Raw genomic sequence first — 13344 nt, forward strand, 5'->3', positions numbered from 1 at the left:
CTGTTATTTGTAATTTCTCTGAAAGTCATTATTAGAGATGGGCTCATAGAATCATAGAATGGTCTGGGTTTGAAGAGACTTCCGAAGGTCATCTAGTCCAATCCCCTCTGCAGTAAGCAGGTGCATCTGCAACTCAGGATCATCTGTGTACTGGCACATGTTCATATGGAAGGAAACAATAAATAATCATTGACAAACAAATATTGAAAAGAGATTGAAAAAAAGGGGGAAAAAAAAAAATCCTAAACTAGATTAGTTTGATTTCTCAAGAAAGCAAGCTGGTCTACTACCTCAGAAGTTTTAGTTGAACATCTTGTTTGGTTTGGTTGTTTTGCCTTTTTACTTTTTTTTCACTTGAACAGTATTAAACTATCAATCAGACAAGCTTACAGGCTCATTTTCAACCTACAATACACGTTTTGCCATATTGCCTCGGAGCTAATACAGCACATAGTACTGTAAGGATTTACAAACACACATACACATTCATTTGTCTGACCTAGTACTACAGTGTACTGACAGAGACTACACTATAGCCCTCCAGTATATTATACTGTAGCCTTTCAAAACCTTCAGCTGCAGATGTTTAGCTTGCTAAGAGGGTTGGCCTGTTACTTTTTAGGAGGTATTGCCTTTGAAACTAGCAAGGCATCATAACAATACACAAAACACTCACAAAACCAGCAACATCACAAAATTAGCAAAGCAGACAACAGTCTGAGTAAAACCATTGACATAGAATAAAGCATGTCAAAACCCAGCATACACTTCTGTAATAGAATTTATTCCATCATTCTAAGTCCCATTCATCACCTTCCCCAAAAGCTTCCCTGAGGCAATAAGGCTGGAAATGAACATCTCAGCTAAGGTGCTACTGCAGGAAAATGTGTATCTTGCAATGGAAAAATACTTTTCTCCCTACTTAACATATTTTCATGGGGATAGCCCCTTGCCCCAAAGTAAGGCATATTAAAGCAAGTGCAAAGGGAACAGAGACAAGGGGAATAATTGATGAGAAACAATCTTTGGGGAAATCAGAGGCAGAGAGTTTATTAAAAAGAAAAGGGGTTCTTTGGTAATGAGTTATGCACATAAATTTATTACCAACACTACTATTAAAGTCTTGGGTATAGGGAAAAAGAAGGAAAGACTGGCTTGTTTTCTAAATGGACAACCCAAAAATAGAGAAATACAAGGATTTTTATATATATATATATATATATTTTATACATATAAATGTGTGTGTGTGTGTGTGTGTACCTTTACAGAAACCATTGCTGTATTATTTTGCTGCAAGACAAAGATAAACTTTAGCTATACTGGTGCAAAGCTCATTTCCATGATTCAAGGACAACTAAGTAATACCAAGCTTAAGTCATGAGGTCAAAATATACCAATCCCACAATCTGACTGAAATGAAAAGTTATCTTCAAACTGATAGCTTGCCTCAGAGCAGAGACCATTTGTTTTAGGAACACAAGTAGACTTTAATTGATCATCACAATTCTTTAAAAGGAGATTAAACTGAGCACTGCAGAGGAGAAAAATTTATCAAGCACAGTGCCATCCTCACAACATCTATGACAAACAGCACAGAACATTTGATATCACTACTATGAAAGCAGCCTTCTGGTGCAGAGAAAGAAAATAAAGTCACATTTGCTTAAGGAAATAAGTAGTATTGCCTCAAACCACAGAAGGCAGCATGTACTTGTATAATATATTTATTTTGAAACTTAACAATTTTCAAATGTTAATTTTCTCTGAATCTTACAGGAGACAATTATTATATGCATGTAGAGCACTCAATGTACTGACAAACATCATAGCACTCAGCCAATAATTTGACATTGCAACATTAAGATGAACACAGTAGCTTTTATGTAAGAAAAAGTGTCTTTCTTATTTACTCTGACACAGCAGGTATGCTGTATAAAATGGCAAGATTCTGTTTATCAAATTAATAGTTTTAGTTCATATTTGTTTTCATAACTTTTAAAAACCCATAATCATGTGGTTTCCTCTGTATTTAAAGGTATGCTGTCTCTATACACACAGTATCTCTGCAACAACTTGAAATAGGAGTAGCCAAATACATGCTGTTTAAAGTGCCCCCCAAGGCTGCTTACAAGACTTCCACTTCAAAGCAGATGAGAAAGAGAAGGAATACTTTCTGAGCTCTGGAATCACACAGGAACAGAAGACATATCCTGCAGATAACAGTTTAAGCCCTATCAGGCCTACCAAGTGAACAACTTCCAAAAATTCTTGCAAAAAACCTTGTCCTCAAGTTCCTTGAACTTCAAACTAGGACACTGCCAATGGAAGCAGCTCTGTTGACTGACATAGTAACTCAAACACATAGGGTCATTCAAATTAGGTGTTTTGAACAACCCCATGAAGCATGATTTAAGCTAGAGCAAGACCAAAACCACAGGAATATATTATGCTGATTAAGTATATTCACTATCTGAAAGAAACAAACAGGAAATTCCAAGAGCCACATGGCCACATCACCAACGATGGCATCAGAACAGAAAATCAAAACTTTCTAAGCTAGTACTATTATCACTAGACCTACGAAGGGTTGGAGCACACTCAGGCAGCAACCTCTCTTTCCCCACCCACCCCCCACCAAGGAAACAACTATTCCAGCAAAACACTACATAAAAAGTCCAGAGCTGAAAGAACTGACTGATGAAAAAGTGCCTCAATATAGAATCAATAAGGTTTGAAGAGACTTCAAGGATCATCAAGTCCAACCTGTCACTCAAGACCTCACGACTACTAAACCATGGCACCAAGTGCAAACCCCTGTCAGAGTTCTCCATCTTAACGAACTGTCACTCTATCTTCAACACCTCTGTCTTTCCCTCCATCTAGCCTTGTCAGCCTCCTTCCCTTCCTTTTGGAATAAGACTCAACAGGTAAACCACAACTTTAATAAATGCATGAGACAAAAGCTGTGTAAAGCCTACCCTATGCAAAGCCACAAGACTCCAAGGCCAGGATTTGCTTGTAACACAAGATCCCATCCATTTCAATCAGCACTTCACATAACTGCTGACCTATGCCACTGCACAGGTCACGCAGAGCACTAAAGGATTCTGTAGAGTGCTCTGCTTTGCCTTCTGAAGGCTTCCTGACAAGACTAGACACTATAAAACATCCTGCAAAGAGAAACTAAAATGTACCTACTCAGCAGTTGAGCCTGACTCACAGAGCCACATTAACATCCAGCGTGGATGTGGCTGAAGTATAGCTTGAACTTCAGCTACCATTACTTTGGGAGAGAAACTACAATCAGCCATTCCGTCCAAATACTAAAGACCTTTCAATGAGAAAAGCAAGGCACTTGCCTTACTCAGCTGTGAAAACTTCCAAAGGCAGGCGTTAAATTCGTGTAATTTTATGATATTAAGATAATTTTATTACTTGCTATCAATATACTTTATAAACAATTACTTCTTTATCTATCTTCCATTTTATCACTAGTATAGGTATAAATTCATTGTAATATTGTAATAAATTTATTGTAATAGCCAACAATAAAGTAACCTAATTTTATCTGATTCCCACAATGCTTGTACTTGGAAAAGAGTTTTGGGAATCTTCCACCAAATTCCTGCCTCGCTGACCACCCCTGTGCCCCCCCACCCCCCCAAAAAAACCCAAAAAAACAAACCCAACCAAAAACAAAAGGAGAAAGAGGAAAGAATAATTAAAACAAACAAATAACATACCACCATGGTGATACCTATGCATATCTAATTTTCTCCCCCCTACATGAGTATTCAGAAGTGACATGTATCATCAAACACTGTCGGTCTTCCTCCAGGCAAAAATCATGACTACTTAACAACCAAGGAAAGGAGAAAGAGAAAAGCAACAACTAAGTGTGTGTGTGTGTGTGTGCAAATGAAATACCAAGCTGGTCATGAAGCATTTAAGCTCAAAGTGACATTCTCTATAAATAAGTTAGTGGCTACCTTCCTGCTCATACGCACTGAAAAGGCTAAACTTCTTACTCCTCTTTTCCTGTTCCAGGGAAAAACATTAGGAAATAATACTAAACTATTAGGTGCAAAAGGAAAGCAGAAGAACCAGTATTGTGGGTATGGGCGCATGGAAAGCTACAAGATGGTGAAGGGCCAGCAGAATATTAAAAGCTCAAGACAGTTCAGCTAGTTTAATTGAAAAGCCTTATAAGAAACTCAACATTCTCTCACTAAAACCAAAGCAGTTGCACTGGCATGTTACATACTTGAAAAGTTATAATAACACTAGTACTTTTTTTTTTTTTTTTTTTGGGGGGGGGGGCAGAGGGGGGGAAGGAAGAACATTTCTGAAGTATGTCAGTGTGCAACTGAAGCTAATTACCACACAAAGCATTTCTTATAAACCAGCAGTCTATGAAGAAGCACACTTTTGTTGGCCATTAGCTTAGCTAGAGTCTGCAGGCCATTGCTTAAAATATCATGGATGCACCAGTTTCATTATTAGATTACTGGTGGGTAACCATTTATTTGGAAAAGACTTAGTAAAAGCCTCTAATCTGAAGTTGGTAAGCATCTGGATCAAAACATTTTAAAAATATTTCAGGAAGATCATATCAATTTACACATAGCCCATCAGCTGCTACCATCAAGTTGTGTTCTACTACTCTAGATTGTTAGTTCAGTTTTAATACTCTAACAATAAACGCATATGTATTCAAACCCCTCAAACTATTATCTAGAGAACCCCATATAGGATTACCTTCATGAAATGGCAGCATCCCTAATATACATAACTCCATCAGTCATGAAGATCGTAACACACTACACAAGAATGTCACACACTACTCCAGTAAAACTATCTTTAAGATGAGAGAATGACTGTTTAATCATACATCAGCAACAAAACAGAAGTTTGGAACAGGGAATAACGGCAATCAGTCAACAAGGTCTGCAAAGGCAAGTCCCTGTTCAGCAAACATTTCTCAGCTACCATCTCCGGTCAAGAAGAAATACTGAGATATGATATACTCAAACCAAACAAAAGACACAAAACACACATCCCAAACCAACATCAACAGAAAACAGTGCTAGTTAACCCAGTAAATTACAACCTACATGAATGATCTCCAAATGTTTCATCATTCCAAACATTTGTTAGTTTACTAGTTATTGCATCAATGAATATACTCACGATTTGCCAAAAAGCCAACATAATACACTTTGCTGCTACAAAGATAAATGGCCAACAACAGAGACTGTGTGAAATATATCAATCTAACCAGCATGTAATTAGAAAGCAAAACTCACTGCCTGTGCAGAATAAAGGAAATGTTTCTAATATTAATGTAACTATTTTAAAGAAATATTATTGCATCTCATTTTACCTACTCACAATAATTTTGTCTGATTATGTAAGCTCAGACCAGAGGAGGTGAAAGAACAATACAGATCAGAAACTGAAACAGTCAGAGACAACATCTAATCCCAGGGAAAATCCATGCCTTGTGGAAATGGTGCAAAACCAACTAAGTGTCAATTTTAATCTGGCTCCAGTGAAACGGCTAAGTTTAGTCTTCTGTCCTTGTTTGCACCTCACCTTATAGACATAGCAGATACCGTGTTCACAAACAAATGAAGTCTTCTTGCATTTTGCTTAAACATGAGCCCACAATTTCACCTGTTTGAAAACACTGGGTTAGATTAAAAGGAGGTATGTTAATTTTAGGAAAAGCAAACAGCTGAATAATTTCCTGACCTGTTTTAAGGACATATATACATATATCTAGTATTAAGAAATTAATTTGATAATATGAAATAACAAATTTACCTTTTTCTTCTAAAATTTTGACAGTATGTGGAAGCAATATAAGATATAAGGTACTTCTGGCTTTTGAGCCAAATAAGATTGATTTTATTCTGGATCACTTTCAAAGTTGCAGGTGATGATGGAAAAAATAAGCATGACAAACTACATAATGGAAAAATTATGATTTCAGACAGGCAAGCTGTCAGTATTTTAAGTAGTATCAACCACTAAAAGGGAAAGAAGTGACCATTAAAACAAACAAATAAATAATTTTCCCCAGCATTGCCATCGCTATCTACCCAGTAAAGGCTTTAAGACTTGATATTTAGTCTAGGAAGGGGATCTTAGAGATGCCTATCAGAATCTAAAGGGTGGAGTTCACAAGGATGGGGGGCGGGCTCTTTTCAGTGGTGGCCAGTGATAGGACAACAGACAAGAGGTACAAACTAGAACACAGGAGGTTTCACTTGAACTTAAGGAAAAATTTCCTTACTTTGAGGGTGACAGAGCACTGAAACAGGCTGCCCAGAGAGGTTGCGGAGTCTACTCTGGAGACTTTCAAAACCAACCTGGATGTGTTCCTGTGAAACCTGATCTAGGCATTAGCTGGGGGGTTGAAGCAGATGATCTCCAGAGGTCCCTTCCAACCCCTATCACTCTGTGATTCCTTGTAACATAGAATTAACTTAACTGGATCAAATACACAATTTATTTGAGAAAGAAAAAAGTTTGAAGGCAGTATCTTAAGTGTCTTTTCTACAACCAGTGCAAATTCCCTCATGTTTGAGAGCAACAGTATTTTCATGTGATTATTAAGCATCAAGCTCAAATATTCTCTGAGCAGATCACTAAACAGACTTTGTTTCCACGCAAAATTGTGAATCTGGTTTCACAGAGTACAAAACATCCAACAGAAATTAACAGGCAAAATTGCTACTCAGTCTGACAACTTATTTAACGACGGAGCCCCTGCACCGTATTCCTAAAAGCATTCTGCAAAAATACTCTAAAAGGTAAGCACATGGCAGTTCCTGAAGCACAGCTTCACCGTGAAAAGCCACACATGCTCACTACTTATAACCACACTCCTGCTCCCAAAATAAGAACAGATTTTTAAAATTCTTATTTATTCCTCTGAGCAAGTGTGACTCAATTCAATAATTAGACAGGGAGCCAGACTACTGTGGTTTATGCATTGATGATATCGATGCAAACAAATTGTGCCTCTATTTCTTTATTTACTTTTTAATTTGCCTCTAGCAGAAATAGGACATAATTTAAGGTCCAGGGACTTGTATGGAAAACATAAAGGCAAAAATGAAGTGTAAACAACTTTAATCCATGATGTAGAATGCAGGAGAAGTAAAAAAAACATACATTTCAGAGTGCAGACTGAGTTTATGGGACTGGAAGATAGAAAATCATTCATTTACTTTGTAAAATAAAACCATCTCAAAAAGAACCATTGAGACAAACCTATTATGCTTAGGTTCTCTATTTTAAGAAGCCATCACTCAGTTTAACTTCAAATATATATTAGTATTCCACTGAAAATGAACTAGAACCCTAACTGGCTGCTCTTCTCATGTTATATTTCATCTCCTATACAATCTATAGTAGAAAGATTCCATAAATGCTCTGAAAATTGAAGTACCTACTAGCTTACTGGTGAGCTCCAGAGGTCTAGCATTTAACTGTCCTACATAAAATTGCATTAGACTTAAATACCCATCTCTCCAGCCCTCAGCTTATATACAACAGCATGCTAAACAAACCACTTAGAATGATTTTTTTTTTTTTCAAACATGGCTCAGAAGTACTTTGTGAAACATGCTAAAATGTGTTCCCATGGTGTTACTTAAAAATACCCATTTTTAATAAATGAAGTGGCAAACCATTGAACCACTGAAACTTTAGCCACAGACCTTTCCACACCTCCTGTTTTCCAAAAGCATAGCTCAAATACCTACATATGTATTTTCCCAAGATTTTTAGGTCATTCCCTAGATTTTTGTGTGTTATTTATTAAATATTACTTTTTCTCTATATATATACTCTAGAATATAGAAAATTCAGATAGAGACTTGAATCTACATCAGCTACAAAAATGAGCACAGACTTCCAAGAGAAGTTACATTACATGGCCTCAACCAGTGAGTCTTACTATAAATTTTATTTTAGCTTGACATTTTTGTTAGCTTTCCCTTTACAAAGGTAATTAATATAAACAGACACATGAACATTCAGTTTCTGAAGTTGTCATCAGACTACATCATGAGAGCAGCACAACTAGAGGCAGTATTTCTCCTCTTAGCCCACCCGCTTAGACTAAAAATGTTGTTGCACATAGTTAGGACTGCCAGTGGTTATCAAGAACATGGAGTGAACTGGGTGATGATCTCTGGTGGAATACAGGGAAGCCTCTCCTAATTAGGCTTTTGCTAAATGCTGTCATTTTACTCTGCCTGTAGATCAGGAGTACAAGGATTCCTCTTCAATCTGTTTTCAAAAGCTTCTATATCTACTGTCTAAGTGACAGCTTATCCTGCTCTCAATCCAAGGAAGTATTTTAAACTGCTTTGTGTTCAACACACGAGACTCCAGCTCTTTATAATTGGAAACCAGTGTCTGAACTCTTGGCCTTCCAGGCACACTGAAACAACACAGGGGACATGGGTTGCAGCACTTCACGATGTAAGAAGGAATTAAGCAGAAGTCTCTCCTAATCACAGTTTGTCACCTGAAAAGTCAGGCATGCAGCCCCTGCTGTGCAACTTCTTCAAAGGTAAAGAGCTGAACTGTTTGCAACAAGCATTTCCTTCCTTCCACCTCCCACCCCCAAAACAGGGCACTAGCTCAGATAATCAGGAAAAGTAGTTGCACACAGCAGTTTTGCACACAGCAGTTTTACACTCATTGCGCCCAAGTACCTCAACAAAAACACTGTGGGATTTTTTTCACTGACTTTATTACTTGAAAATACTTTGCATAGGTTTTGGCTCTCAGAAGATTGCAATGAAGAATTATCAGCAACCTACTCAGTCAAAGAAAGGAAAAAAAAGAGTCTCCAGCTGTACAGACAGGCATAAAACACAGCAGGGCACATGCCACAAGTGCAAGCTTGCCATCTCAGTTGCAGCCTTCAGCATCAATTGTTCAGCAGGTCAGCTTCTGTCATTACAAGTTGTCTTCACTGACTTGCAAGGCAAACAATGGGGTGCTAAAAAAAAGAGTCTTTAAATATGTAAAATTAAACTACAGACATAACCATGTAAGATATACATACCCAGTTTTAGGGCAGAAGGAGTCACTTCAATCTCACCACCAATGGGCTGAAAGGCAGCCAGCTGAGCCGCTACCTCAGTCTCAAAGGAGTCTGGGCTATTTCTGTCTGTCAAATCACCATTGGTGCCATCAGTCTTGCGGTGAGTTTCTTGCTCTTCATACACAGCAATCAGCTATCAAAACAAAAGATAATAGTTTGTATAGTTAAAGTATTCCAAACATCTTTTTTTTTTTTTTAAATATTTAATTAAAACTTATTGGGAGTACAAAACTAATGACCTTATTTCAGGACAGCCAACAATAAACATATATATTCAGGAGAGCATTCATATTTGTGTTTACATGCATTGACTTCAATATGATTTAAGTATATGCTTCAGCAGTGCCCTGTGCTGACATGGTTTTCTCAGGGTTAGCACACTACCATTAGTGAGCATTTTACATTGTTCCAAAACATTTAGGGTTGAATATGCTTAAAAACACAGAATAGCATTTCATTCTTAGGAGTGGAGGGGACTATGATGTAAAAATTTAGTGCTACCAACCAATATGCATAATAATTACATTGCACTGGCAAAATACATTTGGGACAGCAACAGAATGCAGTTTCCCTGGTCACCCAACCTATGCCACTGTAAGAATGAATGCTTCTTGGTCCAGCCTGGCACACATACACATCTCTACCTACCATGTTTCTACCATCTCCTCCCATATTCTCCTGAAAACTTATACCAGATATTTTGTTTCTGAAAAACATCACTGGCTCACTGACTCTTCCACAGCTTCAGACACACAGAGAGATTAAGCAACAACAGACTACATAGTACACTGTCCAAAATCACATTAATGAAAATTATATACTAAAAAACCAAGAAAACCTACAGAGAATTTTTATTTTTCTCTGCTAACCTGGCCTTTCAGAAGGATCTTCCTTTTGGCCCCTACTAATACATTGATACAATGTGGATACAGCTTCAACAAGAAGTAATTCTGATACATGTGGCTTGGTGTACAACATTGTGTTACAGTTCCAGGGAAACAGTGAATTGTGTTACAGTTCTGGGAAAACAAACTAAATTTATTAATTCCCAATGAATCTAAATAAATTAGAAGACTTGCTGTTCTCAATCAACAGAACACTTGACACCCTAGAGGCCTCTCCAAGAGCAGAGGAGGTAACAGTTACAGTTCAAGCACTTTTCCTGCCACGCTACCTGACGTAGCACAGTTCTCTTGTCAGGCAATGGCAAACACTTTGCATAATAAGCATTGTACACAACATCTTCATCTTAAGATGTTAATTTATTGCACTTTTTTTCTGAACTAATCGTGAAAAAGACCACAACACACACAGCTGGTTAAACAATGTCATCATATACACAAAGTCTGAAGGACTGATTTATTCCTTTCTCTGTGTTATTTTAAGGTATGTATACACACTCTCTATATAAAAAATATTAGTGCATCCAATCTCCTCTGATATTTAAGAAAAGTGTCAACAATTAGAACTTGAGATAAATCCTAAGCATACTGAAACAATGAGACAATCACTTAAGGGATCTCATTTGCCTAAAAGAAGAAATGAATATATGAGGAAAAAGGGGGGGGGGGGGGGGGGGGGGGCGGGGGAGGGGGGGAAATAGGAGGGGGAAGGGGGAAATAAAAGGAAAAAAAAAGAGAGAAAAATAATCCTGAAGTGTTTCTAAAGGAGAAACTGACATTTTCAGGTCTTCCACTCATTTATAATTTGGTTGCTAGAAATGTGTCAGCTCATACTTACTGATGCATATTTCAGAGACACACAAACCCCCTTAAATAATAAGGTGGAAAGACTGTTTTCCATACGGAGCCTGTTTCCTTTCCTCATCGTACAACTAGTTCTTACAGCATACAATTTGTTTTTTTATTTCTCCAAAGCATACAGGAAAGATTAATTCCAGTAACAAAGAAAACTCTTTGTATCTTACTGCTGCATTACAGAAAAACTATCCAGAAGTTCATCACCAGGCCATTGCTATGCCCCACAACTACATATAGCCACAAAGGCTACCTTAGAGCCAGGACACCAACAAATCGCAACAATTTGCTCCAGCACAAGGAATAAAATATCCCAAATCTATGGTACAGTTAGTTTGTTTCTAAAATTACTTCATGTTGATATTACCGAGTCCTTCATGACTCCAAAAGTGCTGCCCACCAAAAGGTTTCTCAACCTCACTTTTGCTATGAAAAGTTAATTTCTAAGAAAGGAGCTGTTACTCATGAAAAGGAAATCTGAGATTGTGCAGGACCATGGCTCTGAAAGCACTGTAGGTAATAGTAGGGTATTACATTCACTTGGCCATTTATAATGTAGAATACAGTAAATGAAACTCAGTTGTGATATGATGAGAATATAGGAGTGAATTCTTGAACTGGACCAAGAGGAGTTTCCCCATAGTTTCATATCTTAGCACGATAAATGCTGTATTAGATTCTAACACTCTACCCTTACTGCTACAGGATGCTGCAGAAGCCAACAGTATGGATTGACTCAAAAACACAGACAAACTGGTGGAAAAGGCCAGCAAGAACTGTCAAATGGGAACCTGTAAGCACTATCTCAGATTCAAAAGCCCCCAAAATGTGTAGTAGCAAAAAGCAGGAAAGTAAACTAGGAGAACACTGATACTGTAATTACTGTAAATACTTTTTACTGGTGGCTAGCAGAACCCAGAGTAGTGCTCTGGCCCCGTACCACTGCTCTTGCAGGCTCATGGCACATAGTGGTCTTATTGCACACTTGACTTTCTAAGCACTATACATTTTCATTTTCCCCCTGAAGAGCAAATGGAAGTCTAGCAGAAATTATAATATAAAATTATTTTAACAAACAAGGTCACAGACTCTTGTCTGACAGCTGTAAGACAGTGGAGCTTACCTGCCAGTCAGCCCAGAAAAGCAGAATGCATGGTGGCTACACCACCACAACAATCTTGCTGGTGTCCTGGGACTGGTTAGATCCCCACTTCACCTTATAGTGGGGGGTGCTGGCTGACTGAGCCCTTTAGAAGACACAGGGTTCCCACTGGCCCTGCTGCCACCGCTGCTATTGCCACTGGGCTGCCACCTGTCTCCTTCAGCCACTGCTGCCAAGGGCTGGGCAGTTGTGTATGGGTGCCTTCAGCTCCATTAGGGCTGATGGTTTCAAATGCGGTGGTCTGCAGAAGATCTAGAATACTGGGGAATGATCTGATATACAGAGGGTTGGTTTGGCTCTGAGTATTTGTCATAGGCCCTGATTTGCAGAGTCCAAGTCCAAATAAAATGTTGACTGCAAAAACTATTTCATTGTGTCATTGTTCCACCAAGGATCCCTAAAGCACCTGCCCTAGTGCTGGGTAACACTTCCTGAGAGTGAACAGGTCACAAGACAAACCACTGCCTTCACAGCTGGTCAGAAGTGAGTTGGGTTCAGGCAAAATGACACACAGAAATCACAGTGCCCCAAAGGGGTAACACCTCCAGGTCTTCACCTACTGAATTATAGTGATTATACCGGTTCCACATCTAAGTGACTACCACTCTCATTCACCTGTCAAGAAACTCAAATAGGTGGGGATGGTGTCAGCTCCTCTCCTCTCAATTCCCACAGCAGGGTTGGAAGAAAAAGCCACCACTACCCTACTTCACATCTGTACCCATGCCAGCACTCTGCTCCCAGACCCTAAGCTGAAGCAGGCAGGGCAGAGGTGCAAGCCAACAGTCTGGCAAATGGCTGTAATATTTCATCTGAACTAAACCACATAGGGCTCACCTCCTTCTGAAAGTGGGAGAGTTTCTTGCTGCTGGCATTCTTCAAGTGACTTCAGAGAAAAGCCCATAGTTCCCTATTCTAACAGGTTAAAAAAAAACAAGGAAAAGTAATTTCTTTTTTTTTTTTTTTTTACACAGAATCACAGAATGTTACATGTTGGAAGGGACCTCAAAAGATCATCTTGTCCAACCCCGCTGCCAGAGCAGGATCACCTAGAATTTGTCACAGAGGAACACATCCAGGTGGATTTTAATTGTCTCCAAAGACAACTCCACAAGAAGCCTGCTACAGTGCCATGGAATACACAATTAAGTGACATAACCAGAGTTAAAACTCAGACTTTTTAAGAGAGTGTGGAAAGGAAATACTTCAGTACTGCACGTGGAGGCAGCAAAGACACAAAGCCTTTCCTTGCTAAGGAAATAAACAGACATTTGTTCTTTAAAATGTTTATTTGG

The 13344-nt window shown here is 38.5% G+C and overlaps 1 protein-coding gene across 6 annotated transcripts in view; it reads right to left on the minus strand.

The window, feature by feature from the left end:
* The window catches only part of PARD3B (par-3 family cell polarity regulator beta), a 438076-nt gene that overhangs the window by 293256 nt on the left and 131476 nt on the right, over nt 1-13344 (minus strand). For all 6 annotated transcript variants that reach the window (XM_068138375.1, XM_068138377.1, XM_068138373.1 and 3 more), the window contains exon 3: nt 9092-9263. In XM_068138375.1, the coding sequence (XP_067994476.1) occupies nt 9092-9263 (172 nt within the window). The remainder of the gene's footprint in view (nt 1-9091; nt 9264-13344) is intronic.

This window comes from Melanerpes formicivorus, unplaced genomic scaffold, assembly GCF_026170545.1.
Source record: "Melanerpes formicivorus ecotype bairdi unplaced genomic scaffold, bMelFor1.0.p_v2 SCAF_5, whole genome shotgun sequence".
Classification (NCBI taxonomy): Eukaryota; Metazoa; Chordata; class Aves; order Piciformes; family Picidae; genus Melanerpes; species Melanerpes formicivorus.